This window comes from Megalops cyprinoides, chromosome 22, assembly GCF_013368585.1.
Source record: "Megalops cyprinoides isolate fMegCyp1 chromosome 22, fMegCyp1.pri, whole genome shotgun sequence".
NCBI classification, from domain to species: domain Eukaryota; kingdom Metazoa; phylum Chordata; class Actinopteri; order Elopiformes; family Megalopidae; genus Megalops; species Megalops cyprinoides.
The window spans coordinates 771446-797011 of record NC_050604.1 but is presented as its reverse complement, the minus strand read 5'-3'; the positions used below and the strand labels follow the sequence as shown (position 1 = coordinate 797011).

The 25566-nt window shown below is 40.3% G+C and overlaps 1 protein-coding gene and 2 long non-coding RNA genes across 4 annotated transcripts in view; 1 reads left to right on the top strand and 2 right to left on the bottom strand.

Moving 5' to 3' along the window:
• Positions 1 to 1681: 1681 nt before the first annotated feature.
• LOC118769829 lies at positions 1682 to 5956 on the bottom strand. Its single transcript, XR_005004518.1, has 4 exons — positions 5882 to 5956; positions 2204 to 2258; positions 1946 to 2062; positions 1682 to 1836 (listed from the first exon to the last, which is right to left on the bottom strand). It is a non-coding gene; the product is annotated as an uncharacterized LOC118769829 (long non-coding RNA).
• A 1375-nt stretch (positions 5957 to 7331) lies between these two features.
• LOC118769828 lies at positions 7332 to 9411 on the top strand. The gene is made up of 3 exons (XR_005004517.1): positions 7332 to 7843; positions 8669 to 8751; positions 9336 to 9411. It is a non-coding gene; the product is annotated as an uncharacterized LOC118769828 (long non-coding RNA).
• Positions 9412 to 9471: 60 nt separating this feature from the next.
• trmo (tRNA methyltransferase O) overlaps positions 9472 to 25566 on the bottom strand; it is a 24707-nt gene continuing 8612 nt past the window's right edge. Inside the window, exons 1-7 of one of the 2 annotated variants that reach the window (XM_036517159.1) lie at positions 18084 to 18332; positions 17522 to 17664; positions 14669 to 14843; positions 13110 to 13267; positions 11701 to 12261; positions 10344 to 10631; positions 9472 to 9540 (exon numbers count right to left, since the gene is read on the bottom strand). In XM_036517159.1, coding sequence (XP_036373052.1) covers positions 10384 to 10631; positions 11701 to 12261; positions 13110 to 13267; positions 14669 to 14843; positions 17522 to 17664; positions 18084 to 18169 — 1371 coding nt within the window. In that variant the 5' untranslated portion in view covers positions 18170 to 18332 and the 3' untranslated portion in view covers positions 9472 to 9540; positions 10344 to 10383. Of the gene's footprint in view, positions 9541 to 10343; positions 10632 to 11700; positions 12262 to 13109; positions 13268 to 14668; positions 14844 to 17521; positions 17665 to 18083; positions 18333 to 25566 lie in introns of those variants that run through there. The other variant, XM_036517160.1, reaches the window with a different exon arrangement.

Genomic DNA, 25566 nt, shown 5'->3' with positions numbered 1-25566 from the left:
CTCAGTCATAAGCAGGGGACTAGTCCATATGGTGGCACTGTGGCACTCTGTTGGACACGCACCAGCTACAATGTTCCCAGATGCCTGGGTGAGCAACTCTGCCACCTGATGCAGCTGCTCCTGCAATGGCCCTGCTCTGCTTACGGGAAGGCCTTGATGCTCCTTTTGACCTGACCAACACTCATCGAGAGGTGCCACCTGTTCTGTGCCACTCTCTTTAACATCCGGTGAGGCAGCAGAACTCACTATGGAACTGAGCAGTGTAGAGTTGAACTGTGGTAGCGACACCGGGCTAGCCAGAGTTTCCATCCACAGCTTGCTACTCAACAGGCTATCTAGTTTTCCTTGAGTTGCAGGGCTGTCCTCTGGAAGGTTTACAGGAATTACTTCAGCCATTTCCCAAACACAGTCTGTGGATTCATGCCTGGTATCATTCAGAGCCAGGTTACTCAGGTGGAATGTCCATCTTAACACTGGTGTTTGAATTCCTGGAGTGGAAAGAGCGCAGTGATGAGGGTCATCTGGGCCCTTCTCCTGGATGTGCCCAAAAGGGATGTCATTATTCAATACATACTCCTTGGCATGCCCGGGAGGGATGTCATTACCTGGAACCTCCTGAGTGAGTCCAGGAGTATTGTTAAGATCCATGACCCTATCCTGACTATGTCCAGAGATGACTGTTGACTTTTCCCACTTTATGGGCTCTACCACTGTGGATAGACGATGACTATTTTCACTTACTTTTATCAAATTTTTGTCTTCATAAGTCTCCCGTAACTCATTCTTTATACCTGTCTGCAGAATGTTCTGAGTTTTAATTTTGGTAACAGGGGTGGCATCTCTTACAGTATTTTCAAGTCCATCCACATCATTGCCCAGAGGCTGGCAACAGACAGAGTTCACTGCTTGATTAGACAGAGCAGTTTTTGAAATTTGTGTAACTGATATATTCAGGGTGTTGGTAAATTCCTCTGACTGTGTCTCCTCTGTAACTGATGTGTACACAGTGTTGGCAAGTTCCTCTGACTGGGACTGACCTGTTGCTGTTACTGATGTGTCAAGGGTCTTGGCAAATTCATTTGATTGAGGCTTCTCTGTTCCAGATGTTACTGGCTCCTCTGCTGGGTCACTGCATAGACTCTGTAAAGATGTACTCTGCATTGTTAAATACATCTCCGAGGGGACTTGCTGGAGGACAGAGGACACATTGCTGACACCCTGCAAGTTCTCTTCACACTCCAGGAAACATTCCAAGAAGCCTTGACAGCTAACATCTGTGCCATACAGAGGTCCATTTTCCTGTGAGGTATTTGATATATTAGGGTTTCCCTCAGCAAGGAAGTTCTCTCTTGAAATAATTTCACCCTTTTCTACATGACTGTAGTTATGATCTTTGTGCCTGCTCCTGGAATAGTGGGCAGAGTGGTCCAAGAACCCTAGATATTCACTGTGATCAAGGGAAATATCACATATGGCATTGTCTGAACATTCAGTCAAAGACAAGACATCCTTTTCTGAGACCCTGGAGGAATCAAAGACTTCAATCTGAACCCCAGTGCAAAGAAAAGATTTCCATGTTATGTCACCAACTCCATTATCAGTACTGATGGACTGGGAATGACAGGGCTCTGACTGCACTTCACGCTCATCATCCCTGACAGAATCCTGAACGTCTCTCAGAAAAGCAAGTGTATCTTCCACAGCTTCAAAAGCTACACTGTGCTGTCCTCTGTCCTTGTACAGCGTGGCTTCTCTGAGAGGAATCCCATTCTTAAGTGTGCTACAGGCAGCTGGAGAACTTGGTAATATTTCTGCGTTGTGATTAGCCATTTCAACCTGTTTGGAAAAGAGAAAATTTAATTACACCATTAATATAACCACAAAAGTGGTTGACTAGGTATGCAATCACAGTGACCGACAACAGTAAAAATATACTATATCTCACCTTCATCTTGAAAGTAACATTGCTGGACAGAGGTTTGGTGGTGGACAAGGCAGAGTGCTGCAGCATGTCAGTCTGCAGATTTCTCAAAGGAATCCTCTGAGCTGACTTTGTTCCTGGCTAATCCAAAGCACATATAGTTGTAATTATAAACATCATACAGCAGTACCATTAGCTCTTGCAAAAAGCACACACGTTTCTTGGTCAATAAATTACACACTTAATGAGCTACATAGCTACTTACAAAGAGAATAGCCTTACCGTGTTAACATTTGCTAGCAATTCGCTTCTTGACATTGTGAGTCTAAACAGCTCTCTGCAAATGAAACAAATACATTGACAAAGAAAACACTGATTTTACCTTGGCAACACTGTAGTTTGCTAGCCATTAAAAGTACTACTTCAAAAGGGGAGCAAGCTAGTTAGCAGGTAGCTATATAATGAAGACACTTGGAAATTAATGAATTACCTGCATGCATGTTAATATAGCTGTTTTGGTTCAATGCCATTCCATGTCAAATCAGACCCCTTTCAGTTTAACATTCTGATTTTCTTTTAATCAAGTTGTATATATTATAATTAAATTAGCTGCAAGTTATCTGAAACCCACATAATTCCCTTTAAAATACGAGAGCCCATTCGCAGACATGCTATGCTCATATTGTTAATAGCACTGGCTGGACATCAAATCAAGCCTTTGAAACACTTTCTTGTGCACTGCCATCATGATGTTCATTTCATCAATACGAATGCAATCTCCCAACCACCAGAACACTTTGCCTATCACTTGAATATTTCTCTGCTTAATCATCCAAAAGGAGTGTGTAAAATCATTGCATATAAAGTACCAGTCAAAAGTCTGGACACACCTCTCTTTATCTTTACTATTTCCCACATTTTAGAATAACAGTAGACTAGTGATGTGCAATTCGTGGACAAACTAATCTTTTTGAACGAATCTTTTGAGGTGAACTGAGTGTACTGAATCACTAGTTTAAAAGATTTGTTCCTTCCTCTTTGCAAACATGCGCGCTGACTAGCTGGCATAGCAGCTATAACTCTCCCTCCAGTGGATATTAGCTATGCGCTCTGTCCATAAAGCAGCCTATCACAAAACTGTATCAGCAGTACGTTCATGACAACTAGCCAATGGCTGAAATGCTAAAACACTCGAAGCACCTCCCACTGGCCATCTCGGCACAGGCGACGATGTGGGACAATGCAAAAGATCCGGTGACTACGAAGACTCTGAACTCCCCCTACTGACCTGATGAACTGTTGAGAAGTTCCTCAGTTCACCAGTTCCTTCAGACTCCAAAGATTCACTGACTATGAAGACTTGGTGACTACGTGTTGCCAGAATCGCTAGTTCTCAGTATAGCAGGCTTGGGCTACATCCGCCATTGACTGTGATGATACAAAAGGAATGAGAGCACTATCGTGCTCTTATTATAGGAATTAATATCATTACATACTATTTTGCTCACACCTGGAATATTTTATATTTACATTTTTTAACAGTAGCATATTTTAGGTGTTACGTAGGCTATGATTTATTTAATGTTGACATCACATTTCCATTTAACGTGAATAAGGTCCTTAATAAATACTGACAAATCAACATAGTAGGCTACAAAACAAAACAAATGTGATGCATACGCCTATGCATCACATTTGTAGCATACTATGTCTACATTAACAACAAACAAAAATACGACATCACTGACTAGGCCTACAAGTATATTAAAATGTTTGGGCTTGGTTAGTTAAAAACTTGTAAAACGAAGGTTTTCGCTTCGGATATAAGCGTGCCTCTTTTCCTCAGTGGTTTTTTTTTTTTAGTTTTAGCAAATGACATGTACTTAGGCTATTATACGCGTTAAAATGTGGGGTTCTATTACGGTCCTAAAGACGAAGTATGCATGATTGTTTCAATAGCATGGTGCAGTTTCACGTAATGAATATTACCATTTCATTAATTTCATTGACATTTGGTTTCACATGTGCCGTTTTGCCGCAGAGCAGACTAATAATGGACATGATGTTTGGAACAATGTAGAGTAATTTTTAAAATGCAATAAAACTGTTTACAGATTCGTGTATGCCGCCCGATCGGATATGGAAATGAACGAATCAGTGAGTCAAAGATTCGAATCATTTTATTGAACTGAACGAAAGGAACCAAATCACTAAAAAGAATCGTTTTGAACACTACAGTCGACACCAAAACTAATGGAACTATGCAGCGTCCCAAAAAAAAAAAAGTTAAAATCATTTTAGATTCTTGAAATAGCAAAAAAAAAAAATCAAGCATTTAAGCGAATCTTTAAAGCAAAATGTCTTTGAATGCATCTTTCCCATTATCTTAATCAGGTGTGTCCAGACTTAACTCGTACTGTATATCTTAAATTTTTAGAAATGGTTTACTACAATGGTGTATCGCCAATCAGGTTTCAAATGAACTCTGTTTACTAACTTTTTCATTCTTCATTAACTCAAGTACGCCTAGCCACAAGCGAAAAACCACCAGCAAGAATTTCATTATTTAAATAAGAGCAGCAGCCGGTTGCACCAGCAGAGCGTAATGTCCATCGTAAGTTCGGGTGTGAAGTCCGTCTTAACCTTATGTTCAGAGTGGCTAGTTTCAAACTAGCGCCGCGCTGAATTTTGGTCGCACCACGATCACTTAAGACGCAACTTAACTAGTAGTGCGTAAAGCGATTCTTAATCAAAATATTGTCGCATTTAATGACGTCCCTATCGTTTCAAGTCAATCAACGGCACCATACAATGTAAACAGGAAATACCGCATTTTCGACATTTGTGTGCACAGTAGCCTGTGTCATTGTGCCGATTCAATTGTTCCAACCTTCCGAGTCAGAGGGGAAAGGCTTACGTCTGTCAAGTTTGTAATAATTATCAGACAATTTTTCCTCTTTTAACCTTTCATACAAGCCTGTTCATAGCTGCCCGACTGCCCTAACTGACTGTACCCCGTTAGGTGTGTGTCTTACAAGGACTGCGGTGTATTTTACAATAAAGTAAAGTACTTAACATTTTCATTTCCTGTGTGTATTTTGTAACTTTCGCTGAACTAACAAAAGAGCCAGCCGGAGTTGCAAACCACATTAAAACTACACAAGACCGAAGAAACAATTAGTAACTTAACGTTATAACAATAGTAACAGAAAAGTTCACTTTTAACTGACTTATCGTAATCTTTAGTGTAACATTGTTCAAATTGGCGATAACAAATGTGTTATGCTAGTCTGTCAACTCTGTTAGCTAGTGTTACGTAGCGTATGCTTCGTTTTTCATTCAATGTATAACGGACCATGGTGTTTATATATATATATACACACACACATACATACACACGTTTTTTTTTTTACGGCGGACGTTGCACCTACTCAGCTGTAACGTTGAACGTATGTGATTTGGTGCAACGGAATACCTTTCAGTTGTTCGTAAACTCGAACGTAGTGCCGATTTACGTTCAAACTAGGTAAAGACAGAACTTACGCTCTGCCGGTGCAACCGGCTGCAGGTCTACAAAATGTGTCTACTTCAAGTAACTAGCCAACGGATGCCATGATTGCCATCTCAAAAATGTTGTGGCAAAACAGACTAGCTAGCTAGCAAGCTATTCAGCCTGATTAGCCAGCCTAGCACAAATGCAGTTTGTCAGCTGAATATTTCAACATATACTTAACTTTAACTGACTAACGTTACCTATACTGAAACTGTACTCGAGCTTATAAGCACGAATGTTTCCATAATACTGCTGTTCCCTTCCTGTTTCAAGCTGTATCTAGCTAGTTACGTTAGTATGTTGTATTCCAACACACTGGTGTGATCAGACAAGTGCAGTTTTTACTATAGCGCAGGCATCTCTAAAACTAATCACTTTTTATCAGTTAACTAACTACATCGACTTACCTGCTTGCTAGTTATCCATAAACGTTCTTCTTTATCTCAGCCAATATAAATTTATGGCGGGACACAACCACCTCCCAGACCCTACCAACGTTCAGCACCTAACCTTGGTTTAAATATTTGGTCTCAATGTCATTGGATAGCAGTTTTCGTCTAAAGACGTATTTGATTGGATACAATCTTCGTAGTCCCATGAGTCACCCAAGCGGTATCTATGACGTAGACCCTGATGGGTAGGCTTTTACCATTGATCACAAAGTTAGCTAGTGGTCGGCGTATGGGATATGGCGGCGATACTGCAAAGGACAGTTGTCAGCAATGGAGAAACTGGTAGTATCTTCTACGAAAGCAAATGGATAAAAATTGGTATTTCAATCCCCGTTTCATTCGTAATGAGCATACAAATCCAAAGTATTATGTTGTCTTGACGCAGTGCTGAATTCTAGATTGCTTAAATACGTTGCGCAGTGATGAATAGACTATAAAAATTAACGATAGAAGAGACGAAATTTGGAAGAGCTACTCTGAGAACAGCCAGGTGCACTGTTATTAACAGCTAACGAATGAATGTACTGTAATGTTAGCTAAACGGTTTGACATAAGACACAATACACGAACTAGTTACCCCATTAATAAATAAATAAAGAGGGGGGATTGTCTGTGAAAAATGCAGGGTAAAGAAAGCTGCCATTCATCAGTTGATATATGGCGTTGGTCTGCACAAATACTTTACTCCTTTAATAAATAGGATTATAGGAAGAAGGATAGCAGATTTTTATTTCTTCAGAGGTGTCGCAACCTTCATCTTACAACCAGAGCTAGACATTGAAAAATATATACAGGGCAATCTTTGCAGTGCTACTCGCAGTCCTTGTCTTTTCCGGATTGAAGAAATTTGAGTATGATTTGCTCTAAATAAATACATACACACTTTATTCAAATGCATTTGGTCATATAATACTTATGTTACCTATAAAACATTTTATTTTCATTCATTTGAATTAATTCCTGAACCATGGATGGAAATAATTCTGCATATTGGGAACAATTGTGATCATTTTGGAGAAAAAATGACATGGCTTCACCTTAGCAATTAAATTTATCAGTTTTGTAATCCACCAAATAAGGCTGGGTTCTCCACTGATTATGGTTCAGAAGCAAATTTATCATTTGCATTGACTACCTTAATATTTCGAGGAAGTTGTATTTTTCTGAATTATCTAATATTACATGGTGACATTGTATAAAACAGTCTCTTTCTGATTGGTTCAAAGAAAAACAATATGTTCTGTGTTACGGAATACATGCAGTTTTATTTTCTCATTAGGCTCTAACATCACATTTAATTTTCTGAAGAGAAAATCATTTTAAACAAATATAAACATACTTTGGTCAGACATAATAAATACCCAAACACTGTAATGAGAATAGTGTAAATAGAATAAAATAAAACTTCAAGACACTCAAACATTTTATAAAGTAAGCTGATGGAATTTTCCATAACTTAGGTTTACTGATCTTAAGATCACACTTTTAAGGTCCCTACCTGAAAACCAAGACACTAAACACTGTGATTATAAGGCTGTCTTTTTCAGGGTCAGGATCAGCACAGAGGGCTTTGGGGTGGTTCTTCCGGCTCCCATACTCTCTAGGACAGGCACACTGGCACAGCAGATGCTGCTGAGAAGTAGCAGCGAGATGAAGTGCAGGCTGAGGTGGCGGTGGAATTCCTTCTGTGAGGTGTCGCCAGTGGTATCCAGGGACATCTTTCTAACTTTCTTCTGTGCAGTGGTCGTGGCTATGGCTGGGCCCACGAGTGGTAAGAGCGGCTGATCTGCATGTGCAGGACCTCCATCAGACTCATGTTCCAGCCTCCAGTTCCCAGGGAGAGGACAACTCCTGGTAGAGGCCGTCTGTGCTGCACTCTCTATCTTAGCCACTGCAGGCAACTCTTTTGCCACTGAGGTCAGTTCAGGTCCATGATATTTGTAAAATGCCTGTCTCTTTGTCCAGAGATCCTCCAGTAATGTCTTGTACAGTATGTCTTTTATAAGCTGCCAACTGGTATTTTTCACATGCTGTGAGGCCAGAACCTGGGCTGCTCTGTGCTGAGAGATACAGGTAGATGCTTTAACCTGGGCTGGGCTGTGCTGAGGACCATGACTCCAGACAACAGTAACAGTGGTCACAGCTGCATGTCCATCTTGACCTTGCTTGGTAGTGCGGGTTCGGGTAAGCTTACTAGAAAATATCACGGGTTCGGGTGGGTTGGGTCAAAAACTGACAAAGCAGCGTTCCGACTAAGTTATAAATAACTTACAGAAACATTGCATGCAATAGGCTTTGCATTATAGGCTCTCCAAATTGCTCTGGGCAAGGCTGTGATTACTAATCCACCTTCCACCTTCTCTTCCTCTCTTTCTGTCGTTCTCTCTCTCTCTCTCTCAAACACACACACACACACACCGGAGGGTGCAGGCCCTCTTATGCCCTGGCTGTCAATAATCTGCATTACCGAACTATAAAGTAACCTGGATCTATCACACATCTCTCTGCACCCAGACTATAATTTATAATGCATTAGGCCAGGGCATAATTTATAATTATATCCTGGCCTAATAGCTTATCAGCAGCTTTATCATCAATTTGCGATTGTGCTTTTGGTCAATGCATGTGTTTTAGAGTGTTGATAATAGGCTTTACCTACGAGTTTTTTTTCCCTAAGGGGTATTCATAGCTTTTTGTTTAGATTATACACTGCCAAAACTCTTTGTTTTTTTTTTTGGTCAGAAAGAAGAGGCTACCACTGACGATATGGCAGACTTAATCAGAGAACAGAGAAGGTTGCACGCAAAGTGAGCCAAAAAAGTAAGGTATGGGAGAGATTCGGGCAGGTTGTCTTGTCCGATGACATTACAGATTATATCTGCTTGAGTTGTGAGGCATTGTACAAATATGATGGCCATAAGACAGGTACATCAAACCTGAATCAGACAGTATAGACCTACACATGTAGGCTACTATTTTGTTAAAGTTCACCGTTAAGATATGAAGGATGCATCGTTTGTGTGTGTGTGTGTGTGTGTGTGTGTGTGTGTGTGTGTGAGACAGAGAGAGAGAGTGAGAGTTCATGTCTTTAATGAAGGGTTACTTGTTTTGCTGCTATTCAACAATAGAGAACACCATTTGGAACAATTTGTATGTTTATTTAGTAGCCTAGACCCAGACACTATTAGGCTAAGATACAATAGGCCTATGCCTTGCAATCAATGTATTATGCTAACCTTTGGGCAAACAGCCCAAAAACGAAATAGTGCAACACTGCTCACTTTGCTGTAGCCTGCAGTGGCTCATGCAAAACCTTGTTGTCTACACGAGTGTCTGTCCTTTTTGAAACATGCACTAAATAAGAAAACGTTATCTCTTACTCTATGATATGGATGTCATTGCTATACAGGCTAAAGCTGGCGGTTTGCGGGTGAAAACGGAGCATCCCTCTGCGTCGCACAGCCCAACATGCCCCCTGCGGATGCACGGCATCCTGGCCATGCCCACGACTCTCCATCATGTAAGCCGCAGATCATCAGATGTGTCCTGCTCTCACCATCTCTGGCATTGACATTTGCTCCCGCTCCACAATCTTCCTCGCCATTCAGTATGACCTGAAGGAGATTCATTCCAATTCAAAATGCTAGGATGCAATTCCTCACCATGTCCCAAAGTTTTCAAACTGATACTAAAACCACACGAGTGGTCTGCTATATGACTGTCTTCTAGTCCTCCGTATTATTCTGACTTTACTTTGAACCCCTCTCACTCACTCATGTACAAACACACATTAACAAAGAAGGGCTGAAGCATGATTCCCTTTTGCTACTGGAAAGGGGAATGGCTGTGGTAGTAAATCTACAGCAGTATACTGTAGTATGTATGTATGTAGTATACTCCCCAACTTCCTGCTGACTAATCCTTAAATTTCTTGTCACAAAAGTAGGAAGATAAATCTCTGCTGTATAAGAATATTTGCACAGTAAACTGTCAGTGCAAATGATCAAGCACAGGTAAAACAAACACTTAGCAATGTTTTTACTTTTGTGTCATGGCAGTAAGACTTTCAACAGGAATTCACATAATATCTGTACATAACCATTACAGGATGAAATGAAATGAAAAGAAAGTTACTTGTGATTGATTTAAATATTCTGTTTTGTTGACATGGTACTTTCTCTCTTACACAGAGTCCTGACTAGGAAACTGTCAATAGGACTTTTAGGCATCCTAGCACTAACAGTGGGAGTCTGTTCCTATTGCTTAAAAATTCAGTCCTTAAGTTCTTACCTTTCCTGTTCTTGATGCATTGATAAAATAGTACACATTTATTACAGTTGCAATTTACATGCGTTCACTCATTTATACCCCACTTACCGACATGCCTAAAAGAATGTGAACAGATGAGATGGGGTACCTCCAGGCTGTGCTGCAGAGCAGCAGATGTGCAGTTTTCCTTAATCAGCAGCACCTGCTGTCATTTCAAAGGCCTGGGTGCACGCAGCTGACCGAACCCTGAGCACTTCAGCAAAGTCCTCTCCAAACCAGCAGGTGATATGAGCTGTGTCAATGGTGAAGTGGAACAGCTTGTCCAGGCAGCGAGTGCGGCGATACACGGAGCGCGGATCAGCACGCAGCACTGCTCTGATGGCAGCCGCTGCCTCCTCTGGGCCCTGCAGGAACTGGAAACTGGGCCTTCCTGACACTGGACAATATGCACCCACATATGCACATAGACATGTGCAGGTACACACACATACATGCGCGCACACATAGACACGCACACAAACAGGTCCGATCATCAACATCAGACAAAAAAATGATATGTTCATGCAATTAAACTGTTCATACTGTAATGGGACCAGGGGAGTGGTGGTGGAAGGGTGCTATGTGCCTGGAGAGTGGCTCCATTCTCAGGCATTCTCTGAGTGGAGCCAGACCACATCTTCTAGCCAGCCCAATGCCTGTTGCCAGTGAACTCTCCCCTGGCATATTTAAGGCTCCCCAATCTCTCTGTGTGCTGTTGAGGCACAAAAGTGTGGAGGGAACAAGTAGAACTTGGACTAAGTTGACGACTGAATCTATGTACTGAATAACTTTTTATGAGAAACTCTATTGTTGTGCGATCCTGGATTGTCTTTGACTACACTCTTGCCTGCTGATTTAGATTTATTTCCTTCACTGGGAACCATCTTAGCTGGCCAGTAGTGACAGACTCAGGGAGATGCAGGTAGGCTCCAAACTGAGTTAGGATTTGTTTTCTTTTTTACTTTCTTTTTTGTTTTTGTGCCATTGCTGTGGGCAGTGTATACCTGACACAAAAATTCCTATGGTCTTTGGTCTATGGTTTTTGGAATTACATTGTGTTTGGGCCATCATTTTCTTGTACAACACCATGTCTCACTTCTGGTCCCCTTACAATACAGATACTGAAAAAAGTACAACTGTCTCATTCTGAATACATATACACATGTGTACTAATGTTATTAGTGACATTTGGATCTTTTTACAGTCAACAGCAATAAAATTCCCCTTGAATTTTAGATTATCGAACTGGTGAGAACAGTATTCATACAGCAAGATTTTCAACTGAGAAATTCAAAGAATCTAAATATTAAACTTTCCAATAATTGGTTCATGTTGGCATCTTTCAACAAAAACAACTTTAACATTGTAAATATGAATTCAACTTTATGTTCCAGAGTAGTAACCTGTGATCATGTGATCAGTATGAAAAGTTAGGGAAGAGAATCCTGGTACTGGTGCGGACGTACCTTGTTTACCGGGGGGCTGAAACTCTTTCAGGTCCCGCTCAGCATGTTGGGTAAAGCGGACAGCTAGTGCAGATACTGGAGGATCCCTGATCCAGGCGGCAATCTTACTGACAGACGCTTTGTTGTAATACATTTCTGCATAGGGCTCACATCTTTGACTTCCATGAGTTTGAACCCTTGAGTGGTCTCGGAGAGAAGACTTTTCTTCTGCACTTTCTCTCTGATTGATATAGTTCTTAACCTCCCTCAGGACAGCAGTCATGTCATTCATCTGAGGGTGGCCATCAGATATCTCCTTTAAAATGGATGCCCTAGCATCTGGGCTAAAAACCTGCTCCTCTTCCTCTTCTGGAGTCACTTCCTCACTATCTGAAGTGATGAGAGAATTTCTTGCATCAGTCTGCATGTCCACCCCATCTGAACACATAGTGACGCCATCATTTTCCTCTAAATCAAAATCTGTCCTGGTACGTGGAGAGTCATAGTCCGGAATGTATGGTTTTACATCAAGAACAGGCGTTCCAGCAATCATGTCAATGCCTGACAGATGAAGTGTATCACCTGCAAAAAAAAGATATATGGAATATGGGGTCAGTGCCAAAAACACAATATAGCCAATATCAAATACACAGTCTCACTGTCACAAGGTAGTGGGGTACACACAGCCAAGAAAGGTGGCTGGAAATGCAGGAATCCAAATATACAGTGTTTTTTACAGAAAGGTACAGGAGCAGAGGTGAAATATATGTATACAGTTTAGGGGGAAAAGCATATACAGTTATACACACAGTGCCACACTGACACTGCTCAGCAACAACAATGACAAAAAACCAAACTCACACTACTGAGCAGACTTATAAACAGACTTATTGCAGTCTCAGGCTCCAGCTCCCTTCCCAGGGTCTTGCAAAGTGAATGGCTTATATACCCTTTGCCTTACAGGTTACCCCCAATTGGAACATATGACCTTTCAGATATATTGCTATCTGGACATCACAACACACAAAACTGTGCAATCTGTCAAGTTACAGCAATATCTTACAGAACACATAAAAAACAGGCAGTCTCATTTAAATCTACACACGTGATACAGAGGCTGGGATTTAATCATCAGTGCATTAAGCACTCCCCGTAGGTGTGTTGGTTGTCTCACCTAATATGTATGACAGAGGTACATGCCCAGGAGCATGTCTTTTCCCTGTAACCACATCTTAAATGCTGCTGTGTACACTGCCAGGTAAGTTATCCATTTCCAATGTTAATATCTCAGATGCAGTATACATCACCCGCTACACAAGTTGTGCGAAATAAAAGTCATAACAATGTCACAAAGTGACTGTCTTTTTGTTTTTGCTTAATGGTCAAAAGGTTACAATGTAAGCAGTCAGTTCTGGGTTTCAGACGCTGACCTGAGACACTGTCCAGTGTAGCCAAAGTCAGGCCCAGGGCGTTGGGGCGATGGGGACTGCGAGTGGAGAACACCCCAATCCTCTGGCCGTTCAGTCTCGGAGGCTTCACCTTGGCCTTGTAGCCCAGGTGGCCATTCTTATGGAAGAGAAATATAATCCTGTCAAGGCATAAATAAAAAATGTGTAAGGGTTACCATTTGGAAGCCAACTGCACAAGTTGGATTTTGTGTGACTTCAATCTAATCTTTCTTTAAAAAATGTTTTTCCCTTTTACACAAGCTTGTTTTGAATCAGCAGCTGTACACTGTAGATTAGGCTTGTCTCACTGCAAAAACGTCCGCACTCACACGATTGCTGAGGCCAGATGAATTGCAGTCCTCTGAGCAGCTAGTTTTTGCACTGCAAATCATAAAGAGCACTACAGCAGAGTGGGTGCTCATTGGAGGATAGGCAGTACTCTGCTGATTACCTGAGCAACTTGCAGTTGCCAAACAAATCGCAGAGTGCCTTAGAGGGGTTGGCTGTTATTCCCACCCCTACGCCTCGCAGAACAAAGCTATTCTATTCTCTGACGGGATGACCAAGCAGTAGGAGCAGTAAAGAGTACAGTACAAAACTTGTAGTGCACACCTCAAGTGAGATATTTATTTGCCCCAAGAAATGCAAGAGAAAAATACCGGCAGACTTTCTGCAAAAAATAATATGGGCTTACTAGGCTTAATAGGAACAATAGCAGTTGCCGAATAGAAAAGACTGAATTCAAAATATTACATATAGGAAATGGAGAACAAATCACCTGGAGTGGAAACATAGGTAATTATGTTAATGTTTTTTTAAGTTATATGATTATGCAAATCTAATGCAGAACATAAATTTTAGGTCTAGAGATCCGTCCAAGTAATGATGTTGACAAGATCTTAAAAGGATGTATTTTGCCTACGCAAAAACTTCCTAAAAAACATTCTAACCCATTCTATAACATTCCCTTATGAAACATTTTCACCAGTGCCTGGAAATTTTCAGCTGTAACTCCCATTTAAAGACCAGCTGAAGTACTTTCTACCAGAACAGCATTGGGTCACCAGTTAAGTATGCATCAATGTCTGCCATTGACTGCCATTTCTGCTGCTGCTACTCTCGTGATGAAGATGGAAATCATTGATATTGAAACAGATAGATGTATTGAGTTTGTCACTGCTAACCCTATAGCCTATGCCTCTGAACCTGTTGGCATGTTCGACTGCTACCTCTGTGACATCACTTTTGAATAAAATACTAACTAAACAAATGTCAAACAACCCCCCACTGTGGCTCCAGTCACTGTTGAATTCTAGAAGACAAAGCTGGCCTAAAAGGAGACCCAAGAGTCAGGAGAGTTCACCTTTGTGTCACTGAACTGTTTTTTGTTGTTTTTTTTGTATACTCACTCACCAGCACTCACCTAGGTGAGGAACTAACTGCCCTTTACAGCCAGTCATCTTTGTTTTTTTTTGAGCCAAGGAAATTGGTCATAATGCACAATATATTCCACAGTTTATTACTCAGAAAGCTGTTCTCACCAGACATGCGAGTACTGCTCCAGCCCTGTGAGCGCATGCTGTGGGTTGCTGAAAACAGTCTTGTTTATTTTCAGGGTGGCACGAGAGGAGTCGCAGATGGTGGGCTGCCGTGGGGTGCCGTTTTTTGCGGAAAAGCAACAGCTGATGTACCCAATGGGAACAGTCTGAATACTTCCTAGGATACAAGGCAAACAAACAATTAATGAAATGATAGCATCTAATACAATAACCACTATACCGAGCCACACCCATGACACTTCACACAAGTTAAATGTGAGGAACATCATAATATAGTTTCAGCTATATTTCATAACTTTCTGTGAGACAGTGTGCACAGACACACATATGTATGGAGAGACAAGCAGCATTCTGAAAAGGTAATAAACAACCATATGTATCTGGACTTCCATCTATGATATCAAGCAGAATCCAGAACAGAAAATGTAAAGTTAAAAAAGGGTGTTAGATCCTGTTTGGACCAATGAGACCAAAATAACTGCATGCTTCCAAGTATGCAATGTTTTGCAATAACTTCAGGTTTTTTTTGCAACATTTTCCAATAAGTGTATGTGTCAATCTATACACATTTTTGTCCAACATGAGGGTTCCTCACCAGCAGATCCCCTGATGTGGTGGTGAGGAAATGACACCTGTTAACAGCAAAGTTTGTGTGCTACCAGCACACAACAGAACCGATAACCTACAAAAAAATAATTTGAGTTTAGTCTGTTCTTTTAGCCTATTTAAAAATGACCGGTTCCATTTATTTTAATTCAATGTGTTCAACAAGTTCAAAACTTTGATTCCTCAGGACAAATGCACAAAAATAATATTTGTAAGACACTGATTATTGATATTCTGCAGCCTATACTCTGCTTTGAGCTCATATCATTGTGGTGGTGGCAGAACAAATTGTGTTACTTTTGACTCAGTTTGTTGACTGTGTTACCCTTATTATCTGCACTTGGCCTACAAGTTGCTTTGGATAAAAGTGATGTACCGACACAAAGAAGTCAACTTGATGATGCTAAACAGTCAAGCAAAATGTCTGGGGAAAAAAAAATCTACATAAGAGAATAAGAGTGAACTGTCAGTATGAAATAAGGAGTGGTCAGGGCCTTCAAGGTATTTAGAGAATGAAAAAAAAAAACATTTCTATTGAATTCATTCAATAAATCCCTTGTTGTGTGTTATCTGTAATATTACAGTGCTGCATTGTCTTATTTCTGCAGGTTTCTGTGCACACATTGGACGGTTCTGTATGTTGGAAGAAAAATGCAACCAATCAGAATGATTTTCTTCAGTATTAAATATCTAGATCCCTCCAAGGTATTCGATGTCTCAGTATAATATCCTAACCATAAAACTGAATGAAAACATAATTCTGGATTTACAATTCAATCAACCAATCAGATTTGTCACCCACAAGCATAGTCCTTCAGACTTCCAATGGTTCCAGAGTATTCTAGAAGGCCCTACTATGCCAGTGCCGTACACAGCATCTGAGGATGCATGCTGAGACCACTGACAGAGTGTATGTAGATAGCTAGCAAATTTAAATGGTAAAAGGTGGAAAGGAAAAGATTTATTATCTGTGCCCTTTTCTAGATCATCGTTTAATAATAAGCTGGACACAGCCAAGAAAGGATCCCCAATGTCTACTGATCTCTGGCTCAATCAGCCTGCAAAAGCTACTTGATGAAACATGTCAGATGTGACTGCCATAAGTGGCACCAACTATATGGAATATTACTTCAACACTGGTTGTGAGCTGGTGTTTTTATTTTCAACTTGTAATGACATTTTTCCCAGGCAGATGTTCTCAACATTTTACAGAGAGTTGACAAGTAGTTTCATCTGACCAGGGTGGAAAGGAGTTTTGAATTTGCATTGAGGAGCAGAAGGAATATTTTCATCAAATATATGATGAGACAATGCAGGAAACCAGTGCACCAAGTGTACGGAGAACCCATGGAGATTCTTGTTCGCACTATTAGAAGCTATACAGAGATGTTCTCAACCATATTCTAAATCACATGACAATTGGTTAGAACATCACAAACAACTTGCATTATTTTCTCTTCTGGACCCACAACAGTTCAGTAGCTTTAAAGATTACATTCCCTGAAACTGCCTTCTTAAGCCTGGCAGATAGCTATGAGCCACACTGTGACCACTGATGAAAACAATGTGAAGTACTCCATCTTAGATTTTCAGGGAAAGAACCAACCTGACCTCTCCCTCTTCCTCCAACATAAAGGACCCAGTGACAGCATGCATCAACTATATGCACCAACATTTAGTTTTAACAATTTCTGTCTCCACAGAAGGGACATTTTTAGCTTTAAAATGGACAAAACATGCACAAGGAATACAAGAGGACAGTCCCAACTCTCTGCATTGGCATTTGTAGCTATTGAAAAGCAACTTCTTTTGGATTTGAATGCCAAGGATCTGCTTTACGAATGGGTTATTGAACATTTTATTCCAAAGGAAAGGAGGATGGATTTCATCCTCAAATGAAAAGCACTGGTAAGAGAAAATTGGTCAAAAAAAATCCGCCCATGTACATTGTCTGTATGTTTCATTTATGATCTTGAATAGATTATTTCTTGGGAGGTGCCTAGTGAAGGCCCAGGTCTGACAGGCACAGTCCACCACTGTTAATGAGATATGAAAAGAGTATATGTATCATTTCCACATAGAACTGCCACACTTTTTTACAGTAGACGAAGTTCCCCCAATATCAAAAATCTCACTCCAGCTGTTACACGCAGATTGGCAATACTACAAAGAACAAGCATTTGTGCCAGTGCTGAGAACAATATTTGTACTTATGTTGACATACTGCACCTTGCTCTAAGGAAAGGTCTTCCCTCACTTTCTCTTTATGTTGAGGTCTCCCGAGTGCCCCCTCCTGTTGAACATTATTCAAGACAGACTGAAGGGAGGTCAAGTGCTTCTTGTGATTGCGCCCAGCACTTTCGATCATTTGCCTACAAATGAATATTTTTTCGTCAGAAAGACACAAACACAAAACTATTAGGTATCATGGCAATAAGCGATCCATAAACCACTACAGATTACCTTCATTTGTAAAATTAATATAAACTGCTGTTGCTATAGGTAGCTACAGACTAGCTCTCACAAATCGTAACAATTGTCAAACATCCAGCTTGCTTTTCCCCCACATTAGCAATTTGTCGATTTTTAACAATATCTGACCATAACGCTAATTCAAGAACAGTGTTAACTACATACGATCGCTAAGACTGCTACACTACGTTAACTGCCTAGTTTACTGGCGAACTCTTTAGTTGGTTTGCTCGCTAACTAGTTAAATACCGCTGTAAGGTACTTACCGCTGTATTACCTAGCTAGCTACATCTATGCCACTAAACACATTTGACATTACCTGAGATTTTTTATTTCTTTTCTCATCACTGATATTTGCTGATTGAGCTTCATCACACGTTGACCACAGCTGCACGAAACAGACATTATTCGATGTTTATAACACTCTTTTTCTTTTTAATGCAAGCTAGTTAGCTGTAGCCGCGTCATACAAGCCGACACAACGATTCTGATAGCGGAAACCGACTTTTATATTTAGCAAAATTATTAATAAGTCTGATGCCGCTACACCAACAAACTGAGCCGCCAAGCTTACACACTCCACGTCGAACTATCACCTCTCGCCAAAAAAGCGTAACTTGAACGTGGGTGTTTCTTCTTCTACGGTGTATTTTAATGACAGGGTGTTGCCAAACTTAAAGGTGTATACCCCCATCTATTGTGCTACAGTGTAGATCAGGAAATGTGCCTATCCTGAGCGCCATGTCGAAGAGCCTCAGCACCCCAGCACCCATTTGCAGATTACCATACTATGCTGCGTACACCTCGACCACGCAGAGTCAACTCTGTAAGAAATCTCCTGCATTTCCTTGCATTGATCACCAAAGCTCTCACATATATGCACAACAGGATGTTAAAGCATTTGAGGCACAAAACCCAAGGTCCAGAATGTTTCTCCACAAGATGTGTTGACCCATTTATGTCTGAAGGACCTGTTTGTAATCTTGTTAAAATGTATTTCGGTTTGTTTTGTTTTGTTTGTTCCCATGGAACCATGCATAAGAAACATACCACTGTATCAAATGTAAATGTATTCCCTTCTCACTTCCCCAAGTGCTTGCCATTTGGCATCCATACCTACTCTGATGAGGACCTTGTCCTTCTCTTTGCTGAGTAACACCCTTACATGAATTTTATCCATATCCAATCCAAAGCATATACTGTATATATTAAAAAATAATAATAAAAAAAACAAAACACCTGCAATGTCATCTCCCTCACCCCTGCATGAGCTGGCACTCAGAAAGGATATATAAATACCTGTCATGAAGCAGGTAATGAAGCACAAATACATAACGTATCAAATCCATCTTAACCCCTATTGTGGTGGATGATTACAGCTGATATTGAGTCTGAACATAATAGCACCCAATTAGGTCCAGACCTCCTCCACTCACTGTATAGTCAAAGCAAGGACTTTCAGCTCAGCTGTACATAACAAACTTTATCAGACAGTCTTTAATAGTCTCACATCAAATGCTGAAACTGTAACAAGGAGCAGGGTGAATTCAAACACAGAGATAACTCAGGCCATCACAAGGTTTAATTCAAAACTTTTTACCGAAGACTCAAGAGGAAAACAAAACAGGCTTATCCCTTCTCAGTTGCCCTATTTTCATGGTACAATGTAATCCCTGCCCCACCTCATGCATCAAAGGAAGCTTCATTAATCATGATATTAAATGGCAGAGGCCATGTACTTTGCATAGGGTACCATCAAAGAAAACAACCTCAAGTTGTTGTCACATTTAGGCTAATCCAAATGACTGCAAATTTGTTCAGTTTGATTGTGGGTTAAATCAGGATTTTGTGCCAGGCAGACAATGGTGGTATTTTTATAAATCTTGTAAATGTGAATCATTAGGAAAGGGTGTGATGAATACTTATAGTATACAAGCAGTCAGATAAGCAGTTTTTAGTCAGGGTGCTTTGCTGTGCTTCTGCTGGCTGAGTGACATATGGAAAAGTAAATTAATCTGTAAATATGTGCAGTAAATATTTGCAGAAATCCATGCTTTCATTTGAATTAAGAGTTGCAAAGACATAGCTTTAATAAAACTGAATCATGAAAATATTTACCAAACTTATCATTTGGCTCATTGTGGCCTCATCTACATTGTTCATCAGTACACTGTTTAAAATAGAAAAGATTAGTCTTACACAAGCCATTACTCATATAAGCAACCGTGAGGAGAACATGGCTGAAAGGGCGCCCCTACCCGACTGGTCTGATTAAAGATAAGGAATACCAGGGAATACCTGTTTGACTGCTGTTATTATTTCCTGGTTTGTTTTGTGTTATATAAATATATCAGTGTTATCATTAGTGTTTGAAAGCACAAAGATGCAAGTTAAACTGGTTTCAGTTATAGTCAATAGTATTGCTATATCATTGGTGGAGATGAAATTGTTAAAGTGCAATTGGAAACCCAACTGGAATGCAGCGGGAAACTGTAACAAATCCTATATACTTCCAGTAGAAAAAATTCCACAGAAATCTACATGAAAACCTACTGGAATATAATTCTATGGGATTTCAGTGCAAACAGTCCTTTTGGTATTCTGTAGAAAATTCTATAGGACTCCAAACTAGCTAGCAAGCGTAATACTAAATAAAGTTTTTATTTGTTTTTCATCCACATAGTGGGCAGGGGTTGACTTTCTCTATTGCAGTATAACAGCTACTTTGCACCACAAGGCACACAAAAAACTTCTACGATAACATTTCAAATGTGAATCTTGTATGGCTGTGTTGATCTTTGTAAAAGAGTGCAGTATATTTTTTTACTCTCAAAGTGATATTGATAAAATTGATATTTTCAATTCTAGATTATGCTATATAATGTTCACACCTAACTTGGTGTCACTATATTGCGCAGGTAAGCCTTTTAACATGAGTCATCTTCCGAAGTAATTGCATTGTTCTAGCCACCCAACATTCTAAAAATGTTTTTGAAAAGTATGTCAAAAAAAGAAAAATACTGTTATGAAGTACGAGAGTCTGGTTGCCGTTAGTGACGGACAGTGGCATTACTAGTATGTCATCCTGGGGTGGGCATTTGGATATGTGGGGTGGGTAACTATATCCAATATGAAAAAGAGCCACACCTCAAAAACCTCTCTTCCTGCCTGTACAACACAGGTTACTTTTCATTCAAAAATACTCAGATAAAAGCTGTAGGCCCACCCACATATACAATAGTAAATGCAACTACAGTCATGCTATTCCCACATGACAAAAATTAATACAATTGCTGATTATTTCCATTTATACTGTAATTGCAGTTATTAATGCAGTTTGATAGACATGAAATTTACAAAAATTAAGGATCAGAGTGCAGTACTAGCAAACTTAATGCAGAATTACAGGCCGACATTTTCAAGCCTAGTAGCTAAGACAAGAATATCAGGTGTAAGATAGCCTTGTGTTTTCTTCTGGAACACTGGAAAAAATCTGAAATAAAACTAATTCTCAACTGGTGTAGTCTATAGGCTCCTAAGGCAAAGATATATAACACAAAAAAACTTTCTTCCTCTCCCTGACTCACGGAAAGCAAGTTCGTTTATCGCGAGAAACTGAACGACCTCGCCAATGCTTAACGTAATATCTGTTTTTTCGACCTGACTTTGCCCTAGGCCTAGCAGGTGTGTGACACTTTCACCAATAGCCGGTCTGTGCTGATATTTTTGCCAAGCAGACATAGCCCATACATGACAGACACTGGTCGTATGTTTTTGGAAGCCTCTGGCTGTTTCTCAAAGTCAAGGATGCTTCCTTGGTAGGACGGGTCCTTCCAAGTCAGGTCCTTCAGAGGCTAGGCAAGACTCCTTCCTAGCATTCGGAGGAAAGTTAATGGAACAGTCTAGCGAGTGTGCAGGTGTGCATCATTGAAAAGGTCCCGCCTTCAGTTCCGCGCCACAGACTCTTGTACGTGCGCATAGGATTGTTGGTTCTTTAAGGACGCTGAGGTTACACGCTATGCATCCTTGAAAATTGTCTGAACGAAGAACTCAGTCCTTGGTAGAATAGAGCAGCGTTTCTCAAACCTCTCCTGGAGTACCCCCTGCCCTGCAGGTTTTAGATCTCTCCCTGCTCCAACACAGCTGATTCAAATGATCCACTCGTTATGACCTCCTGAAGCTGCTTAATAACAAACTGATCATTTGAATCAGCTGTGTTGGAGCAGGGAGAGATCTAAAACCTGCAGGGCAGGGGGTACTCCAGGAGAGGTTTGAGAAACGCTGGAATAGAGTACCGAGGTGGGTACGTCATCACTTCGTTTGTTCTTCGCTGGTGTCGGAAGTAAATTCCCTATGGGAAATTACAATGGGCTTCGCACACTATCCATCTTTTCTCAAGTTCGGATTCATTTCAGGAGCTGAGAATTTCCTGAATTAACCTGTTCGGTGTGAGGATATATTTGGATTCATCAAATGTTTCGATATTTTCCGAAAATGTTAAGATTTAAGACTTGTAGTTCGAGTTGTAGTCCACTTTTAGAACGACATATCCAATAGAGCAATGCGGGGGGAACGTCCTGACGAATCAGATACCACCATCTCATGCGGGCATTCTGGGATCTTCCGTTTAGAAAACCGTTGGCTTTGACCCTAGATAGTTTTGCTAGTGGACGACGACGACGATTGGTAGTTAGCTAGCTAACAGACAACCGTAATCGTTATAAAATGGTTCAGTACTTTGTCCTGGACTGCAGCCACCGTACACATGTGAACGACTGCAGATTTTTCAGGTTTCCAAAATGCCCCACGGCATAGCTTTACATCATGGAAACCGTGAAGGTTAACTCTGTAAGCACACCATCAGAGAGACGTCTATCAAATGTAGCTTACTAAATGTGCATTTTCACTCAAGTCGAGTGCCCAAATCTACACGTGTATGAAGAATTATCTTTCTGCTTAAACAAAAAGGTGTTTCTGACTCTAGATATGTCTCAAAGGCTTCCGGCGTTTTTCATCATTCAAAATCGTGGCCTAACAGTCGGTCCACTTAGCAAGCTCGATGGGTGATGATGAGGTAACCTGACTTTGCTAGCTAGCTGGCTGGTTAGCTATGCTACCTAACATTACACTGGCCTACACTCACCAACACCCTGTAGGTCTTGACCAAACCCTTGACCCTGACCAAACCGGTGATATGGCCCTCAAAACAACTAAATTCCTCCACATGCCCTGATTTATAATAATTTTCGCCCCGCTGAAAACTTAGGGTCTCATCCTTGAAGAAGAGGAGAATATGGCTAAGAGACACCATTGCTGCTAACGACGAGCTTGCTGATAGCGATGACTGCTAAGGATGAGCTTGCAAGTTAGCGTCTTCCGCGATAGCTGATAGCGATGATTAGCCACACTCTAGTTAGCAAGGCCGGAGAGCGAGAATGAGAACGGTCCGTGGCTTCATGGGGCGTGTAGTTTTTAGCCCGTGGTTGTACTAGCATATAAGATAAAAAAAAAATAAACTACGTAAAATTTAGCTTGAAACAATTAAAATAAACAATATAACTCGCAAGTTGGGATCACAATATATAATCCGGAAATCTATGGTAAGCCATAAATCACTAGAAGTACTTTAAAAGTGCGTTTTAAAAAAAGTATGATAAAATGAATGGGGAATTTTACTTCCGACACCAGTGTGACGTAGTCACCTCGGTACTCTACTCGAACTTCGATAGGCTATAACCTAAGAAATGCCACTAAACAGTAGTCAACACTACGAGTGAGGGGAAAAATGGATAACAAAACAAAAGTTTTATGAACAATTCAAACGTTTTTTTTTTTTCGTGCAAAAGTATGCAAAACGTTGGTGACTCGCCCAAGAACCGGCCGGTAGCCTTTTCTCGTTTGAATGAAAGCGCTCTGTTATGCTGATGAAAGTTCTCGACCACTCCTCTTCCATTATGTCACACATTTGAAATAACAAATAATTAGAGAAATGTAAAAGCGAAGATAAACTATAGACTATATAAATTAAGCTAAACCTTTAATTTAACCGATTTTTCGTAGGGTGGGCAAACGACCCTTTTGGGTGCGCAATGCCAGCCCACCCGTAGACACGCCCTTGGTGACACCCATATTAATGCAGCACTGCTAGCTCGCGATTTGTAGTTAGTAGGCAGCTGGTGGTTAACCGTTCGCACTCGCTAAATGTTTAAGCCCAGTTCGCTTACTTTGACACTTAAGTGTGCGTCCACTGAAGTAAGTAACTTAATATGGTTAAAGACTATATTTTGTTTCTTCAGTATTGCAAATTGTTTTGATAGTTAATATTTTCGTATCCATTGATTAGCCGACTTGCATAATTTCATCTTGTAACGATAATTAGCCGGTTGTCAAATTATACTTTGACTATAATGTTACTTGACTTAATATGACGATGTTAGAAGTTTAGCTAGTTTATATGGATACAGTTGTAACGCAGTCATTCGTGTTAGCTCTGTTTTATTGTTAGCTACTTGAATCTGTACGGTATTTCTAATGCGGTGTATCATTTGTTTGCTCACAGAACCACACACTCTCACACTCGCACACATACTCACACTCACATACACACACATATAAACACATAATTCACAAGTTTGTGGAGAAGTTTATTAAAGGGGACAGAAAAGAGCCTGCATCCTGATCGATGCCTCATAGAGATCACATCCGTGAGCAGCCAGCCATAGATGCTCTCCGCCAAAAACATTAAATGTTTTTTTTTTTTTTTTTCCAAAATTCACCAACCAACTAAACTGAGTTGTGGCTATTCTTATTGCTATTTTCTATCTATCTCTTATCTATTTTACATTTTGTTCACTGCTGTTTGACAGATTTACCTAAACTAGTATTTAGGTATGATTTCTTTTTTTTTTTATTTCTTTCCCCTTTTTCATCCTTGCTTTGTAATCCCCAGTTTTTTTTTACATTACTCACACTATGGAAACATACTCTGCACTCACACAGGAGCATTGAGGCAAGGCGAATACAAATCTACAATGCACTTGCATGCAGCCAACAGCTATTTTTCACACTGCAATCCCACATTGCTCCTCAGGAGGGTGAACAGCAGGCAGAAGATAGGCATATACTGTCATATGAGCAACTCACAGATGCCTCACATGTCACTGGTGGGTTCTGACAAGTGGTGGGCTCAACAAAAACCACACTACCACATATTGTTAACTAATTATACAGCCCAGTCTCAATGTCCTGGGTTGCAGACTTGCATTGAAGCCTGGAGTGGAATAAAAACCTTTGCTAACTAAGCCCCTTGGGATCTGTATTTTATTGAGAAAGAATGGTAAATCTACTAGCCCAGGATTTTTTAGGACTTTGTTACATCAAATTGATTCTTGGAACCTTGATGGGCTGCCAGTTCATTGGGAGAAATTAACATTTTTTGTCATCCAGGATGGACTTATTACATACACCTGCACAATATTTCTTTTTCTGTATGTCAGTAGTGTTGTTGCTGTTTGAAAGAATGCAGCTCACTCAGGCATGCTAAAGCATGTCATTCTTTCACACTTATATCATAAATCCACCTCCACAGTAACCCTGGTTACAGAATTTTAAACCACCTCAACAAGCAGAATAGAAATATATATTAATTTGATATCATGAAATGCTACTATAAGATCATATTTGCATACATAATTCAAATTCCCCAACCAAGATTAAATCCATATCTTTATAGTTTGTCTTATAGACAAACTGGGCGAGGAGCAAGACAGTGACTTTTGGCTGTATAAAATATATGGTGCAAG